Source organism: Saccostrea cucullata, unplaced genomic scaffold, assembly GCF_032062105.1.
Source record: "Saccostrea cucullata isolate Sc308-1 unplaced genomic scaffold, CSIRO_AGI_Scuc_v1 ctg12082, whole genome shotgun sequence".
Classification (NCBI taxonomy): Eukaryota; Metazoa; Mollusca; class Bivalvia; order Ostreida; family Ostreidae; genus Saccostrea; species Saccostrea cuccullata.
Genome location: NW_026922486.1, coordinates 842 through 19,836, shown reverse-complemented (window position 1 = coordinate 19,836; position 18,995 = coordinate 842). Strand labels below are relative to the sequence as shown.

The 18,995-nt window shown below is 33.5% G+C and overlaps 1 protein-coding gene across 1 annotated transcript; it reads right to left on the bottom strand.

The window, feature by feature from the left end:
• Positions 1-70: 70 nt before the first annotated feature.
• On the bottom strand, positions 71-18,452 carry LOC134261847 (arf-GAP with Rho-GAP domain, ANK repeat and PH domain-containing protein 2-like; the record flags this gene model as incomplete). Its single annotated transcript, XM_062744238.1, has 18 exons — positions 71-102; positions 215-242; positions 346-386; positions 719-749; positions 855-923; positions 2,026-2,208; positions 2,418-2,503; positions 4,527-4,580; positions 7,012-7,072; positions 7,674-7,758; positions 8,021-8,127; positions 10,750-10,833; positions 11,327-11,380; positions 11,653-11,781; positions 11,968-12,030; positions 12,174-12,252; positions 16,205-16,248; positions 18,334-18,452. Coding segments are annotated over 18 exons (1,349 nt in total), but the record flags the coding sequence as incomplete, so codon positions are not given.
• Between the last annotated feature and the right edge of the window lie 543 nt (positions 18,453-18,995).

Here is an 18,995-nt window from a genome sequence, read left to right as displayed (position 1 = left end):
TAAGACTTATGACAAATCTGTTATAAAAGACTTGTAAATTGATAATTAAAATTGAGACCTAAAGACATACCTCATCATTATCACTGTATGTGTTGGAGGTACCTAAACACAAACAACACATTAAACACATAACTAAAATCACTATACATGTAGTCAAGAAAGTCTTCCTCTATGCCAAGTAAGTCTACAAATTTATGCAGCAGATTGAACTTACGATCTCCTCCATTTTGATAAAGAAATTCCTGAAAAGACAAAATATCAATATTTATTTTCTTTCAATTTCAGGAAAAATTAAAATAATATACAACCAAATGTATCTAAATTTTATATATATATTTTTTTTACCATGGTGAGTCTTTGTCCAAAACGTTTGGCTATCTTGTATGCTAAAAAAAAAGGGGGTTCAAAGTAAAAAACTATAGAGGAAATGTAAGCACCAGGCTCACAAAATGCTACTGTATAAGTACAATACCGGTACCTATATTTTGCTGTGAGAATTAAACCTTAGAAAATGTCAAAGAGGAGTGCACTATGGCTCTGTGTAGTAAAGATTCTAGATTTCTGAGGAGGACATAATGACATTATCTTGATTAGAAATTTACAAAACAAGGGAAGTAATTTTATTGGAAATTGTTATTGGTATTCTCTTCCCTTACTCTACCCAAAATTACTGTATAGACACATTGGGTCTTTAAAGTCTGCAAATAAATATTCTTACCAGTTTCACCTTCACTATTTGTGTAATAAATCTGAAAGAAAAAGGGACATACAAAATGTATTTAAACAATAAAATGTGACCAAATGTATCAAAACAGAACATCTGATATTTTGTTATTTTGATATATTTTACTTACATTGGCACCTGAGAAGAGAACTTTCATTGTCTCCAGTAAATTTTCATTTTCACTCAAAGCTAATAACATCTACAATAAATAAAAAAGTGTCTTTAAATTTTCAGGTACTGTCCAGAAGAAATACAAGAGGCCCAAGGGCCTTGAATCACTCTTCTGATAAATTGTACAATCTATCACTTCTATTAGAAGCCTCCAACTCTATTAGTATCATGAGACCCAAAATGCATCAACTTACAAAGTTTGATGATATTTAGCCAGTTAAGACTGAAGATATTATAGTATAATTATAAAATACCATAAGTAGGTCACTGTGAATCAAAAGTAGGTCACCATGACCTACTTTTTGGTCAACATTCTCTGAAAACCCAAGATGCATCATCTGACAAAGTTTGACGATTCTAAGCCAGTTAGTACCAGAGATAATTAAATATAGCCATCAAATGTCAAAAGTAGGTCACGGTGACCTACTTTATGGTCGACGTTACCCAAAAACCCAAGATGCCTAAACTGACAAAATTTGCTGATTCTAAGCCAATAAGTACCTGAGATATTCAAAAGTAGGTCACCGTGACCTACTTCTTGTTGCTTCAACTGACAAAATTTGATGATTCCGAGCCAATAAGAACCAGAAATACTTAATGCATAGTTTGATGATCCTAGTCCTTATAGTAAACAAAATATACACGTTTTTATTAATTGTAAATTTAGGTCAACTTTGAAAATGACCTTGAGATCACGCCCTTTGCCCCAGGGTAATTCCCCGTGCAAATTTTAATCTTCGACATATCCTGATCCTTGTTTGTAAGTTTGGTGAAAATCTGCCTGGTGGTTATGGAGAAGAAGATTTTTTAGCAACCAGTACTTTTGGTTTTGTTTTCCTGATTATCTCCCCTTGTTTAAGGGTCCCAACCCTAATTTTAGTATAAATGGTAGCCCTTGGGCCAAGGATACCCTGTGACAAATTTGATACCTATTGGCCAAGGGGTTCCTGAGTTATGGCCCATATTCTAAAAAGTTTACGCACACCGCACAAATGGCCATAGCATTAGCTATTTGAGGCTTTGGCTCAGAAGAGCTAACAATATTATTTACTAAATTTCATGCACATGTCTAAACTTCTGTTTTCTGTCATTTAATTCAAAGGAAACCTTAATTTGACATCAATATGTACCTCATTGAGTGCTTTTTGGTTGTCTGATATGGAAATTTTATCACAGTAAAGCTTGGCTTTGTATTTGTTTTCTATATGCGCCTTTCTATGGGGGGCTGATGTGTCCGAGTTTATCCTCGTGTCTTGTGGTAGATTTTTCTCCCAAAACTCATTGGCATTTTTGTTTCCAATGGCCTTCATCAGCTTAATTAAAAAATAACAAATTATGGTCAAGTTAAATATCTTTCATACGAAGCTCTCACTTATGCAAATGATAATGTTTGTTGCGTCATTAAAATCAATAAATCAGGACATAAAGCTTAATTATTGTTGATAATATCCTGGAAAAGTGTCTGTATTTGATCAACTCATGAGTTGCTTCCACATTGATTTTAAAGAGAATTTATGAACACCTCAATAAGACTTGGCGTCCATATTTTGGTATCCATACGGAGAGATTTCACACGAGATAGGGAATGCTCAAAATTCCGATGAATCCCTGAAAAAAAATTTAAATCAATGTCATAAAAAGCATAATTAATAATACAATTGAAGCCTTCATATTATTTTTTTCTTCCTCTAGTAAAAGTCAATGCATTATTTTTCTTGTTATTGTTATGGATATTTGTAAGCATTACTTCCTTTTAGACAAAAACTCTTATCATGAATGACCTACAAATCTTAAACCTACACATCTCCAAATCTTGAATACATATAATTCTTACTTCCTCAAGCTTTCTAGTTACAATAACAATGGCCATAGCAGTGATTACCTCATGATAATTATATCAATAACATTTAAGTCTGCACGTAGGAGTAAAGCCCACACACCACAGAACATACCAGCAGAATTATGTCCTTAATTCAACTTGTCTGTCAAAGTTAATGTCAATGAAATACAGAACTTACTCAGGTACAAGTATTTTTGGTAACTTTAATAACTCTCATATCTTATATGATTATTAGGCAACCTAATAATTTTAAGTACATGTATCTTTTATAGTAAGTATACACAGACCATTTTAGATAGACAGGACTAATTCTGACAAGAACACCAATAACATAAAACAGATTATTTCTGGTGATACAATATTTACATCCACCATGTCCACATCAGCATCTTTGGAATCTTTATGGTATACATATTGGCCTTTCACCATAAATGGTTATTTTAAAGCTTAAACAAATGCTGAAATATGTGTACATTCTTTCAATCTCTTTTCTAAGTAGATGTTCACTCACAAATTACTTTTATTGCAGTTAACCTTGTAAACTTATATAGTAACCTATGAAAAACTAATTTTTAAGGTCTACTCTACAAATAATTAAATAATATTTAAATTGTTTCTATTTTTAATTAAGGGTTATTATACTTATAGACAGTGTAGAAATTCACTAGCATTTTTTTGGCATGTGAACAGGTAGAAAAATGTGAAATCTAAAAAAAAAGCTTTAAAAACTAAAAATTTAATGGATTATTTTGATTTAAATGTAAATTTGATTTCAGTAAAAGCTTGTAACTGGCTCCAAATAGATCATACCAATTCTGAGAATCAGTCCACAGTGAAAATCTTCAAAAAGATAAAACCAGAGTAAGAGTGGAAGTATGAGCATAAACTGTAAGTTTATCATCACATGAAAAACTAAAAAAAGGCCCTGTGTATTAAAACTGAGTATAAAGCATGGATTTTGTGCATGGATAGAAAATGAAGTCTGTAAAGTAATGACTTGAAGTGCTGACCTGTGAAACTACCACCACTTCCTCCAACTAAAGACAAAGTCCAGCCAAGTCTGTATTGACTGAGAGTCTTACATTGTAGAGCCATGAGTGACAAAAGCTTACTTCTCTATCTCTTTTTTTTCCATTGTAAAGTAGCAAAACTAATCATCATATACATATGTATGAGCACATATTTAGTTTCAATGCTGATTAAACAAATATTTTTTAAAGTTTTCATAGCTACTATAAACTGGTATTTCTTTTGTTTATTCATAAGAAGAAGTTATCTGTATATTATACACTTTTTGTATAAAACAATGTTATTCATGTTGGACAAAAGAAATACTATAGGGGCTCTAGACCCCCCACATACCTCCTCCCCCTTTCCCCTATCTCTCTGAATTAAGTTTTTTTCATTTCATTTTGCATCTAATGTGAAATGTCATCAATATACACTTACAAATAAGGAATGCACACATTTACAAGTATGTAGTGTACCTGGTAATTTAATTTCAAACAAATCCTGATATTGACCTGACATAAACAGGTAACTGTATAAATGGATCACAGCCAACATATAAAAAGAGGATGTCCCTAATATGTTATGCTTGACACCTAATGGTAATCCTATCTGAAAAAACTCCATATTTCCTTCTAACAGTTTCTACACAACCCCATACACTCATCATCTATGTAAATTTGTTACTCAATGATAAAGGGAAGAATACACCATACTGGTCAAAATTAAAATATAAACTAAGTCTACATTTACCAATTAACTCTATAAAGTTTCTAAACTTACCAGCACATTTTTTACACAACACAATACCCATATTAATGGAGGCCCAATGAGGATCTGCAAATAACAAACATACATCTATAACATTAAAGTAAAAAAAAAAAACACCTATAACTGTCACTACATTAAACACATGCATAATTATATGGAACCCATTAATTATGAATTGAGACTTAAGGATGTACAACACACCTACCCAAAAAAATTCCTGTCGTTTAATTTTCGTTATTTTTGTATATTTAGTACATGACTATATCTACTGCATGTATGCACATTTTCGACAAAATCGTTGGAGTGGTTTTTGGACAGGAACTTCCAAAAGTTACCCCCCTTTAGTTGTTTACAAGGAGAGAAAATTTTAATCAATGAACTACTTAAACCTTGATTTTCAAAAAAGCCAGGTTAGATACAAAAGTCAAATTTCATTGACTTATTCCTTTAACCATTTAACACAAAAACATAGTCATCTTTTTGATATACATATCATAAAAACAATTTTTAAAGACCTTAAACTGAAAAACTATTAATTATCTAAGCCTTGAAAATTGTGTACTTTTCTAATTCAAAAATTTTTGTGAAAAAACCTGTCGTTTAATTTTGGTAAAAAACTTTCTTTAGGTAGCTGGTAGTAAAAATAATCTTCATAATTTTTCGTATAATTTTTGTACGACCAGTTTTGATTTAATAGCGGAAAATTACCCCCCCCCCCTTTCTCAATAAATCACGCTCCCGCACGTCTTTCAGACGCGGGTCGATCACTTTGCTATGAATCTACATATACACATTTGAAAAAAATCAAATTGGAATATTGCTTTTGCTTCAAAAATATATTAACTTACAAATTTAAAAGTTCTCATATGTAAAGCGTATTTACATGTAGATTTTTAGGTAATTTTTTAATACCCCTACCACCCCCACCCCTTCCTTTTTTGCGCCGCAGACCAATAGCGTTTGACGAAACGTTGTTTACAGTGCAAATATGCTAGTATTTCGTTATTTGAATCCCGGAGGTATGCATTAGTTTTTAAATTCATGAATGCAGAATAAATATTGACTACTGTTTTTATATGTATCAGGAAAAAATTACTGAAGGATTTTAGTGTTTAGTCCCTATATGTATGCATTCCATTAATCCATATCATATGAAACCTGGATACGATTTCAAGTTATGTTGAACTTGAATATGTTGATTTTTAATTTTATTTCTTTAATTTTATTTATTTAAAAAAAAAGGTGTATGTTCAACTCTCCTGTGATATAAATGGAATAATTGTAGTTTCTTTCATGTCATTATTTCAAACGAGACAGTATGTGGCCGTGGGGATACATCGAAATTTGCATAGATGTACATCTCTCATGATATTGTACGCATTCTTTCATGTCGTTGCGCTTCTAAAGTTAAAATGAAAATTCCGTATTCGTCCACATTAACTTCAAAATATCAAACATTTTAAAACTCTTCTTCTATTTCAATTTATATCAAATCGCACATTGATATTTTTAAAAATCTTATTTGCTACGTTTTGTTTGGATTCGAGGAAATGCGAACCGACATTGTTGACAGTGACAGAAAGTCAAACGATTTGCTGCAATAGGATATTCATAAATGCAGATAATTTCAGTACTAGTGAACAATTCTTTTCAATTCTATACTTACCTTGTGTATATGATGTTTATAGACTTCGAGAATTGAATACTAATAGTATTCAATTCTCGAATTTATCAGGTCTTGCTGTAAATGTATCTGATTCTGTGGAAAACCGTGAATAAAGGGAGGAAAATAAACATTTCCTCCATTTTCAGAGTTGTTCCTCTTTGATCAGTAAGGGTCTGAGAACAACATCGATTTTACATTGTAAAAAGTTTTTTGTTTGTTTATTGTTGTTTTATTTAATTAAAGAAGAAAAACAATATTTATATCGTAAATGCACAAATTGTAATGAAGACCATTAATCGGAATGTTATATAGCTAATTGTACATAATGAGAATTTCGGCAATGTAAAGTAAAATTTTCAGAATAAAAAAAAATGCTGTGCTTTGATCAAGATTACAATTTATTGTATATGAAATGAAATGAAATAAACATTAAGGGATGGTATTTTATGTCTTGCTTTTTACGGAGTGTAATCGTGTTAATTAAAAAAATAATTATTGATTGAGTATGGTACGCATAATCACAGCCAAGCCCCATATCCCATTTTTCTTTTATGATTGATATACATCGGGATCGTTTTACTCGTCATTTTGACGCTTTATTTTTGACGTTAAATTTGACGTCACGTCAAACGTTCAATTGAAATAGCAAGAGTTATCTCCCCCAGTGTGTTGTACGTCTTTAAAGCAAAGTGATTCTCATTTTCTTGGCTTTAAAAATACATTAACTGAACAGATCATAATATTTTGTACTTTTAGTAATACATGTGCCTAATATATTATATCTTTCCTATCTGGTGTGTTGTGGGTGTCAGAGTGTAAGAGTTATCCTACCTTCGGCGGAGCAGTCAGCACAGACTCTATTACTGGGGTTCTCCATCACTTGATCAAGAATCTGTAAGCAGACAAAATATAAACTGATTTCATTTTAAATCCTGTATTAAAATAAAATCTTGAAAAATGTAGTAACATTTCTCTTTGTACAGCAAGTATCAAAATCTTTAAAATATACAAGTAGTTTTATTAAGTATTCTGGTATTAAACATACATCTTGCTTTGTAATTTCAAAATATAAAAGGTATTTTGAACAAGTCTAGAGTGTATTTCAAAAATACAGTCAAACTCGGTTATAACGAAGTCACTGGGACCTATGAAATTACTTCACTGTATCTGTAATTCATTATATTCATAAGGAATTCATTAAAATTTATATAGCTGGGGATCAATAATAACATCGCTATACCCGTGAATTCACTATATCCATGTTCGTACTAAACAAGTTTTGCTGTACTTTGAAGAGAGATTCTTTAAAGCATCAAAAATTGACTGATACAAAGGAGGAAATCAATTGAGAAAAATGAGATTTCAAAAGTTAAACATCATCATGCTTAATAAAAGGAAACTAGCAATCAAGTTTTAAAAATAATTATATGCTAAAATTATACAAAAAGTATTGGATATAGATTAAATAACTGACATAAACAAGTGATATGTACCGTATTATCACCAAGACCATCAGCTATTGCCTCTTCAAATGCCATTTTCCAGAGCACACATTCACTGTAACTCTCTGGCATCAATCTGTGTGAAAAAGTGTGAAAAAAGTTAGCTATTCATATATTATATAAAGAGTTTGTTGGGCCTTAACACTTCCAAACAGGGAAGTTACCCACGTTATTTTCTCATTTATTTCCTATTTGAAGACTTTAGAGTGAATTGTATTAGAAATTCTGAATATATTTACCGGTACATTTATTGTGATACAGACTAAATTTGTCAATAAAGAGAAAAAGGTACTTGAGACCTCTCATCAATATTTCAATAAAGAAACAAGGAAACTTACAGAAAATGTGCGTAATGCGTAGATAACTGTAGCTTTCCTTTGCCGACCTCTTTAACAGCTGCTAACTTCATGTCTATTTCATTTATAGGAGATCCTTGTTTAAAATCCTTAAAAAAAAATCAAAACAAGAAATAAGAATGCCATTTTACAATGCTCCTGTATATTTATTTTTTATTTATAAAAGGATAACTCAATCTATATATCATTAATATGAAATTGTTTGCACTTCTGCAAGACAGCTAGATTTTAATATTCGTTTAGTGCTAAATCTTCTCGATGGGTGTCATGGTCAAGAGACAAGGTTCTAATGATTCAATGTCAAAAGCAGTATTACTTAATCTTTCTTATAAACCAAATCAACCCCAATTCTTCTGGTTTAATATTTGATTTTAGATGTGTAAGGCATGAAAAGGTTAACTATTATAGCTTATAAAACAAGAGGCCCATGGGCCTTATAGGAGACCTGAGCATTATGCAACAACTTTCCAGTGATTTAATTTGATTCATGTTTTAAGCCAGATGCTATGGCTTTCACAATTTTGAAAGAGGCACCATTGATCATCATAACAATACACTTAGTAGTTGCTTAGCTTGTTTACTTAGTACCCATAGGCAGGGTGGGGGAACAAAAAATGCATTTCAAGTAATCGGTAATATTAAACAATAAACAATAATCAGTAATGCCCCTATCGCACATGATCCCCTGACCCTTAGGCCTAGATTCTCACATTGCACAATATTTTAAAAAGCACCCTTTTCAAAAATATTTGATTAATACCAAGGAGTATATCTCAAACAATTCATCCAGTTTCAGTATATAAGTACACCCCCCCCCATAGTACCCCTGACCCTGGGGCCTTGAAATTCACAATTCTGGAAGATTAGGGTCCTTGCTCATCATAACTACATAGGTAGATCATCTGCTTAATACCCAAGAGCAGAGAAGAAAATTTTCAAAGATTTAATGTATTTTCACTATATAATCAATAGAGCCCCACCCTATCACTAGAACCCCTGATCCTAAGGCCATAAAATCAAAATTTTGGAAGAGGTATTCTTGCTCATCATAACTATGTACTTAGTTTATTTAATTCCTAGGAGCAGAAAAGAAATTTTTTCAAAGAATTCATGTATTTTCATTATATAATCAATAGAGCCCCGCCCTAACACCAGAACCCCTGACCCTGGGGCCATAAAATTCACAATTTTGGTAGAGACACTCTTGCTCATCATAACTATGCACTTAGCTAGTTTATTTAATACCAAGGAGCAGAGAAGAAGAATTTCAAAGAATTCATGTATTTTCACTATATAATCAATAGAGCCCCGCCCTAACACCAGAACCCCTGACCCTGGGGCCATAAAATTCACAATTTTGGTAGAGACACTCTTGCTCATCATAACTATGCACTTAGCTAGTTTATTTAATACCAAGGAGCAGAGAAGAAGATTTTCAAAGAATTCATGTAATTTCACTATATAATCTATAGAGCCCCGCCCTAGCACCACAACCCCTGACCCTGGGGCCATAAAATGCACAATTTTGGTAGAGATACTCTTGCTCATCATAACTATGCACTTAGTTTATTTAATGCCCAGGAGCAAAGAAGAAGATTTTCAAAGAATTCATGTATTTTCACTATATAATCAATAGAGCCCCGCTCTAACACCAGAACCCCGACCCTAGGGCCATAAAATTCATAATTTTGGTAGAGGCACTCTTGCTCATCATAACTATGCACTTAGTTAGTTTATTTAATACCCAGGAGCAGAGAAGAAGATTTGCAAAGAATTCATGAATTTTCACTATATAATCTATAGAGCCCCGCCCTGACACCAGAACCCCTGACCCTGGGGCCATAAAATTCATAATTTTGGTAGAGGCACTCTTGCTCATCATAACTATGCACTTAGTTAGTTTATTTAATACCCAGGAGCAGAGAAGAAGATTTTCAAAGAAATAATGCATTTTCACTATATACTTATTTAGCCCCGCCCTAGCAATAAAACCCCTGACCCCAGGGCCATGAATTTCACAATTTTGGTAGAGGACTCAATACTAATTACAATCATGCAAACAGTTTGACTGCTTGATGTCCAGGAGTAAAGGAGAAGATTTTTAAAGATTGCATTAATTTTAGTGGTTTCGGCCCTACCCCCAAGGCCCCAGGGGGGCAGGGACCATGAAATTCACAATTTTTGTTTCCCTTCACCCATAGATGCTTTGTACCAAATTTGGTTGAAATTGGTTCAGTGGTTGCAGAGAAGAAGCTGAAAATGTTCAAATGTTAACGGACGACGCACGACGACGGACGAAAACAGATAGCAATAGGTCACCTGAGTTTACCCAGGTGACCTAATAAACTCTTACTCTGCTCTCTCTATCTAGGACTAATTTTGATGCTATAACTTTCTTAGTTAATAGGTCTTCAGCACTATAAATTCAGGATAAAGTGACTTAATATGGATATATACAATGTACTTGGTGATAAAAACACAAATCTGTGTTGGGGCTCATTTACAATGTATGTCTTAATCCAACCTGTATTTTATCATTTGATCATCAATTCCACTCACTAAAACATGCGATCTCCCGCTGAAGTCCATTTCACCCAGAAAATAAGCAACAAAATGTCACAGACTAATAAGAACACTAACTATATATAACAATTGAATATAGTGTGGATTCTGATTTATCATCCTGCTACCTGGTAGTAAATCACTGTTACCTGTTCTGAGTGGTAATAACACATCTTTCCTTGTTTTACTGCCACATAATACTTATTGTTCCGTCTCTCAAATTTAATATAACCCTGAAATGAAAAATATGAATATACACTATTCCCATTCTCATTAACCTCTAAATGCTGAAAATCAGCACCGTAAACTAATTTACAAACAGAATAAAACAAAATTAAGGTATAATAAGCTAAGCATCTCCCTGTGACAACTTCTTAAAATATTCAAACATTATTTGCATGACCTTAACCTACGAAATTCATTTTATGGGCTTCCTCCTGAATCTACCCTACATTCTTGTACGAAGTATGTTATTCTAAAATACAAATAATCACCCCTTGTGTGCAGTCAATATGGAGAAATAAGGACCTAAGACCTGGCTCTTAAAAAACCTGACTGACAGAGGCTGTGCAGAGACTAAGGTAGGTCAGCTCAGCAAGAAGGGCAGGTCTAGGATCCTTCTTTCACCATGTGGAACTCAGACGGGGCAATTTATCGTTTAATTATAACAACATATGATGAAATGCTGTATCTCGGTAAGTTTTGTGTGCAGTTAGAATGTGGTACCTGTTTATCTGGCTCATTCATATCCAGTCCCACTGGCTCCCCACCAGGTGGTGCCTAAAAAGACAATACATAACATTTTGAAAGAATAATTTATTAGGAGGTCCAATAGCCATAATGTTCATGTATAGTCAAGGCTTAATGAACTACCTAATTTTCTTATATGCTGATCTATACCAATACATGATGAGATGATGCACTCTTGATTTTTTTTTTAATTAAAGCACTTTTACGTAGAGCTCATACTGGTAATATGTAAAACAATATCTTGACTTTTTTATCATTATATACATTGACTTTGTAACTTAGGCATCCTTCTACAATCTGACCTTGTACTTGAGTATACTCTCCATCAGAGTACTGCACCACAGTGTACATTCCTGTAAAGAATCAGCAGCGAACTGGAACACCCGGTTGGTGGTATGGAGGTTGAACTTGAATTTGTCCTTGTCACTATCCTGAAACCAAGTCGTCATCATAGAAATCATTATAGCATACTATAAACTAAACATTCAGCACTTACTCTACACAGATATCTCTTTCAAAATACAACAGAATTACATCTTTTAACTTTATTTGGTGAATAGAAGTAGTGATTTTTATTCAAAAAACGTTTTAATTCAAATTGAAGGTTCCAAATTTACCTTGACAAGTGTTTCCACTTTCTCCATGTAAGACAATGGAACAATTCTTTTTGAAACTTGAGACTGTTTAAAATAAAAATAAAATGGATCAAAACAGAATCACTCAACATTTACACGGAAACAATTTTAATTAATAAATCACTTTCAATGTTTGTCAAAATTACAAAATCAGATTCAGAAAAAGTAATCTGTTCAGAGAGATTTACCTTTCGGCTGTCATAGTAACGCAGATCATTTCCTGTGAAAAGGACCCAGCGCTTTCTCCAACCTTTATTACCCTTCAATCTGTATCAATAACAAATAAAATATGAGTACAAACTGTTAATTTATATCAATATCATACAACTGGACCATAGGCCACTACCCTCACCTGAGTTACTCTATTTATGTGGATTTTCATCCGTAGATCCCCCCTCCCAATATATTTTTATGCAAATTTTTATTCACATTTTCTGGTATTGCCCTACCCAAAATTCATGCTTTTAATTTGAAACTTTCATGTTTACAACCAAAAGAAATTTCCTAAAAAATAAGACCATGTTTTTTTTTTCCCTGTATCCCCTCTTTTTATTCCAAGGGGCCATGATTTAACAATTCATTAAAATCTGCACCACCTCAGAGAGCTTTCATGTAATTTTCAACTTTTCTGGTGAAATGGTTCTTCAGAAGAAGACTTTTAAAAATTAAATGAAGTCCTTTTTGGTCCTTCCTTAATTATTTCCCTTGGGAGAAGGGCTTTATCCTTTATTTGACAAATTTAAAACCCTCTATGCTTTGAGCCACATTTGGTTAAAATTCTACAAATGATTCTATAGAAGATGTCAAAAAGTGAAGTGTACAGAGTCAGACAGCTGGGTGGATAGATAAATGATGTTCCAGTCATTTAATGCTTGATCAAAAAAGCTTGTAATGAGCTTTTAGCAAAGGTGAGCTAAAAATGGAGTTGCAATATTGATCACTGCAAAATTTTCAAGCCAACAACAGATGCCAATATCTTATTTTTTGTGTTTTAACTGCATATAAAACAATTTTTGGGTTCTTTAAGTAACTTTTTTGTAAAAATCCAACCTCCTACTCTCTGAGCTGTCTAGAAGAGTGATCATGCAGGGTTTCCATTAGATAAATTCGTTTGATTGAACAAAAATACCTTTAATTGGTTGCAAAACTAAGGGGAGAAAAAAAAGAGGCCCATGGGCCACATCACTTACTTGAGTAACTTTGGTGATGCAGTTCTTTACCAGATTTCCCCTCTTCTTACATCTATTGTGGCTCCTCCCACCCAAACCCCATCTTGATTTTAATATTTAGAATCTACACTACCCCAGGATGCTTCCAACTAAGCTTTCCTGGCCCACTGGTGCTTGAGAAGAAGAATTTTCCAATTATTTCTATATAAAACTAGGACTTCCTTATTGTGACCCAGCCTTACCCCCTGGGGTCATTATTCTTATAATGTAGAATCTGCACTACCCCAGGATGCTTCTACATAAGTTTCAGCTTTCCTGGCCCACTGGTTCTTGAGAAGAAGATATTTAAAGATTTTTCCTATATTTTTTTTTTGTGTAAAGCTTGGATTCCCTCTTGTGGCCCTGCCCTACCCCTGGGGGTCATGATTTTACCAATTTAAAATCTACACTACCCCAGGATGCTTCTACATAAGTTTGAGCTCTCCTGGCCCACTGGATCCCGAGAAGAATATTTTTAAAGATTGTTCCTATATATATTTCTATGTAAAAACTAAGATTCCCTATTGTGGCCCCGCCCTACCCCCCGGGGGTCATGATTTTAACAATTTAAAATTTACACTACCCTAGGATGCTTCCACATAAGTGTCAGCTTTTCTGGCCCCCTGGTTCTTGTGAAGAAGAATTTAAAAGTTTTTTCCCTATATATTTCTATGTAAAACTTTGATTCCCCATTGTGGCCCCGCCCTACCCCCGGGGGTCAGGATTTGAACAATTAAGAATCTACACTACCACAGGATGCTTCCACATAAGTTTCAGCTTTTCTGGCCCAGTGGTTCTTGAGAAGAAGATTTTCAAAGATTTTTCCTATATATTTCTATGTAAAACTTTGATTCCCCATTGTGGCCCCGCCCTACCCCCGGGGGTCAGGATTTGAACAATTAAGAATCTACACTACCCCAGGATGCTTCCACATAAGTTTCAGCTTTTCTGGCCCAGTGGTTCTTGAGAAGAAGATTTTCAAAGATTTTTCCTATATATTTCTATGTAAAACTTTGATTCCCCATTGTGGCCCCGCCCTACCCCAGGGGGTCATGATTTGAACAATTTAGAATCTACGCTACGCCAGGATGCTTCCACATAACGTTCAGCTTTTCTGGCCCAGTGGTTCTTGAGAAGAAGATTTTTTAATGACCCCACCCTATTTTGGTATTTTCTTGATTATCTCCCTTTTTGAGGGGACTTGGCCCTTTATTTTAACAATTTGAATTCCCCTTCACCCAAGGATACTTTGTACCAAGTTTGGTCAAAATTGGCCCATTGGTTCTTGAGAAGAAGTCAAAAATGTGAAAAGTTTACAGACAGACGGACAGCTAGACGAACGACGGACAAAATGTGATCAGAAAAGCTCACTTGAGCCTTCGGCTCAGGTCAGCTAAAAACTTCTGCATTTTTCCCTTTGAAAATGAGTTAAAAAATATTACACTATTCAGAAACACTAAATCTACAATATATAAACAAGAAGCAATAAGTTCTAGTATTATTTGAGCCCTATGTCTCGTGTGATGATACTTAAAATTCTTGATGGCTGAGTCCTTCCTACTTCCTAATTGCCATGCTTACTACATGTAATAGACGTCAAAAAGAAACACCTAAGGAGATCCACTTATACCACAAAATGTGATTCACGGATTGTGACTGACATATTATTATAAAGTTAACCATACACCTAGTCTGCACATTATCTTAAAAACACAGATAACATTGATTCTATATAACAATCTTCATGATTTAATTAAGCAACACTGAATGTTAATGATTCAGAAATAACAGGCAAGTTTTGGCTTAGCATTTAGCTTAAAATTACCTCAAACATATCAAAATGCAACTTTTTCTGTTTTCATAACAGTTTATACACACAGTAGGCCTATAATCATTTTGTAACAGGAAAGGAGAACATGTATGACTAGACCAAGAATCGGACCAGGACCCCTGCATCACTATAGTCAGGTGCTCTAATGACTGAGCTACCCTGGCTGATTTTCATGACCCAAATCAGAACAGTTGACTGCTATGTATATAATAACTCTGTCATGGATATTTATACATGTATCTCTTATCTCCAGTTTACACTTCTATGAACACTTCAGCAGATTCCCACATATGGTCTACATTAAGTTGTGTGTTTGCCAGCAAAATTTGCATCTCCATCCACGATATGTAACTTTATGCTATAAAGGTATGAGGCCAGGGACTACCTGGTAGATATCAACTAACTTTTTTAATATAAACCATACCATAGGCAAGAAGATAAATAAAACTTCCTTGTATTAAGGGAGGGAAAATAAGACATAATTCTTCATATCAAACATCACTCTAATGCTAAACCAGCGAGAAAAAAAAATGAATGCATAGTTCAGTGCATCATTTTCATAGTATAAAGTTCAAACCTATACAAGCCAATATGAAATCTTGGTGACTGTAACTCAGTTAATGAATAAACTGAAATGTGCTTGAGGCGCTGCTGACTCATTAAAACACAGCCTTAACTCATCTGTTCATTCACCATGTTCACATTGTTAATTTTTTTTTATAAAGCTGAACTTGAAATCTAAGTCAGATGGGCATGATCTACTTGGGCATGAATGGCTATAAATGGCAATAATTTACTATAAAAGGCTATTATTTGCTATAAAGGGCCATCTTAATACTCTAGTAATCTTTAAAGAGGCTTAAATTATATTTTAAAATGATCAATTCAAATTGGTTTTAAGGAAGTTGAAACAAGCAATGCACATGACTAGTGCCAAACTCCATGCTTGCATACTGAGTTACAGCCAGGTATTCAGGTCAGGTATTTACTGGGTAATTTACATAAAAACTATTTACTTTGTTTACAGACAAAATAACTTATATATGTCAGACACAATTAAAATAAACAGTTTTGAAAAAAACTCCTTTCATTGTTTGGTCAGGAAAATATGCAAGTATATAAATTGAAATGTAAAACTTTGAAATACTAGTAAATGAAAGTGATATTTTGAAATTCTTACCCTCCCTGTTTAAACAGGTAACCTGCTTTTTCATTTCTTCTTTGCTGCAAAAATTTAATTAAGAATTAGGATGGAGAACAGTTCGTTTGAAGTTTTCAAAAATGTGATCTTTTATACAAATCTATATCCCATGTGACATCAGACTTATTTGCGTGACTTGTCTTAAAGGTACACAATGCAACTGGCTATGATTTCAGACTTATAATATTAATAATGAGTGATTTGTTCTGCAGGTACAATTTCTACTTAAACATGGCTGGCCACTAAGACTTTAGACTTACCTGATTGACTTGTCCTAAGAGTACATGTAAAAGCTACTTATTAGGACTGTAGACTTATCTGAGTGACTTGTCTTTCAGATACAAGCTACTTCCTATGACATTATACTTACCTGAGTGAATTGTTCTACCTGTACAACTTATTCCCTAAATGTATGACTTAAGACTTACTCAAATGACTTGTTCTTCACATACAACCTACCCTCTAAACATATGACTTAAAGCTTACTTGAGTGTCTTGACCAATAGTTACAATCTACCCTCTCCTACAGATGCAAACTAACATCCCCAATGACTTTAGATTTACCTGACTTCTCCTACAGGTACAAACTACCCCTATGACAAAAACTTATCTAATGGACTTGTCCTACAAATACAAGCTACCCCTCTGACTTTAAATTTACACAAGTCACAAGTCCCAAGTCCCATGGGTAAAAACTATCCCTATGACTTTAAGGAGGCTGGGGGGTCAGCAAATTAATCATAAATTAACCACCAGATTTAACTTATTTTTTTACATATGGTATCTTAAGCTGTCAACTATCATTTGACAAAGAAAAAATTCATATATTTTAGTTTTAAAATTTGATCATTTTTTATATCTTTATATGGAGCTCTTCCTTTAAAGGAGATAAAAATAGTCTGAAAATGGCTGCCACACCCCAGCCTCGTTAAATTTATAATTCACTAGTGCTACTCTGGTTAAAACTAACATGATGACTTTAGATGTACTTAATGGATTGTCCTACAGTACAAGCTACTGTCTACATGTATGACTTGATACTTAGCTGATTGACCAACCTGTAGGTACAAACTACCCCTATGACTTAAGACTTGCATTAATGGCCTGCCCCACAGCAGTGCTATAAAATACCCCTATTTGAGATTTTTAAATAAAATAACTATTTTAAGAGTTATCCTTTTTGGTTGAGAATTGGATATCCTTAAAGATACAAACCAACCCAATGTCTTGAAATTTACCTGAGTGACTTGTATTACAGATCCAAACTACTTCATTACTCAAGCCTAATCAGAGTAACTTGTTGGCTGCATTTCATTTCCGGAATTTTTGGTAATTATCAACTTTTCATTTCCAACATTTTTTAGTTTTCATTTCCGACATTTTTTTGTTTTCATTTCCGGCATTTTTCATATACACAGTGACACACGTAGTACCTATAGTAACAGATTTGATAACTTCACTTATGAAAAACTTAAATGAATAAATCATAAATAAATCATTGAAATTCAATTTTGTAAATCTATATATATCCGTGACTTGGACATAAGTATGATGCTGTCACTGACATTTAATTTAGTGCACATTAAATGTGGTGAAAAAGTTTTATGCTAATTGAACTCTTTTACCTAGACTTAGTGTTACATGTATATTTATAGCTGTTTTTTTTTTAAATTTTTAAAAAATGTTTTTTTATTAATATTTTGGTATAAATACTTTTAAAATCCCATTTTCTTTTACTTAGAAAACATTGAATTGCCGCACAGGTAAATTCCGGAAATGAAAACAAAATAATGTCTGAAATGAAAACAAAAAATGTCGGAAATGAAATAAAAAAATGTCGGAAATGCTATGCATATTTCCGGAAATGAAATGCAGCGAACTTGTTCTACAGGTACAAACCAACCCAATGACTTGAAATTTACCTGAGTAACTTGTCCTACAAACCAACCCAATGACTTGAAATTTACCTGAGTGACTTGTCCTACAAACCAACCCAATGACTTGAAAATTATCTGAGTGACTTGTCCTACAGGTACAAACTATTCCTTTAACTTAAGACTTCACAGAGTGACTTGTCCTTCCAACCAACCCAATGACTTGAAATTTACCTGAGTGACTTGTCCTACAGGTACTATTTCCACAGGAGACATGGCCAAGTTAGACAGTCCATTTTCCATGGAGTCAATGGACTTTTCATCAGCATCAGAACTGTCTTCAGAGCTGTAGTCTGGAAAATAATAATTAAAAAATCAGCAAATTATTTTCCTGTGTAAAATATTTTTAAGAGAACAGGTGCATATTTCAATGTGTTGATGACTATTTGTCCATACTACACACCATCATAATAGAGATATGACAATGCATCTATATTTACTATTAAGCATGTCCACTTTTTCACATACTTTTCATACCACTTGAAAACATTATCTCATCACATTTACTGTGTATCAACTATTATTCACAACAACATTTATTTGCATTTCATCAGTTTGAAATCTTTCCAACAAATTTTGCTACAGAATAATATTCTGCATATATGTATATATCCTGTGGTGGATCCAGGAATTTTGAAAGGGGGGCAGTTTTTGGTCAAGATACGGACCCAAAGCCACACCATAATTTAAAAAAATGATTCATTAAATCTAATGTAGATTTTGGACACAACCTCCCCCTCTAAATCTGATATAAACTGAATTTGTGGTACCCATGCAGTGAGAAAATGTCAAGAAACTCATCGATATATCACACATGCAAAGTTGGTTTACAGCAT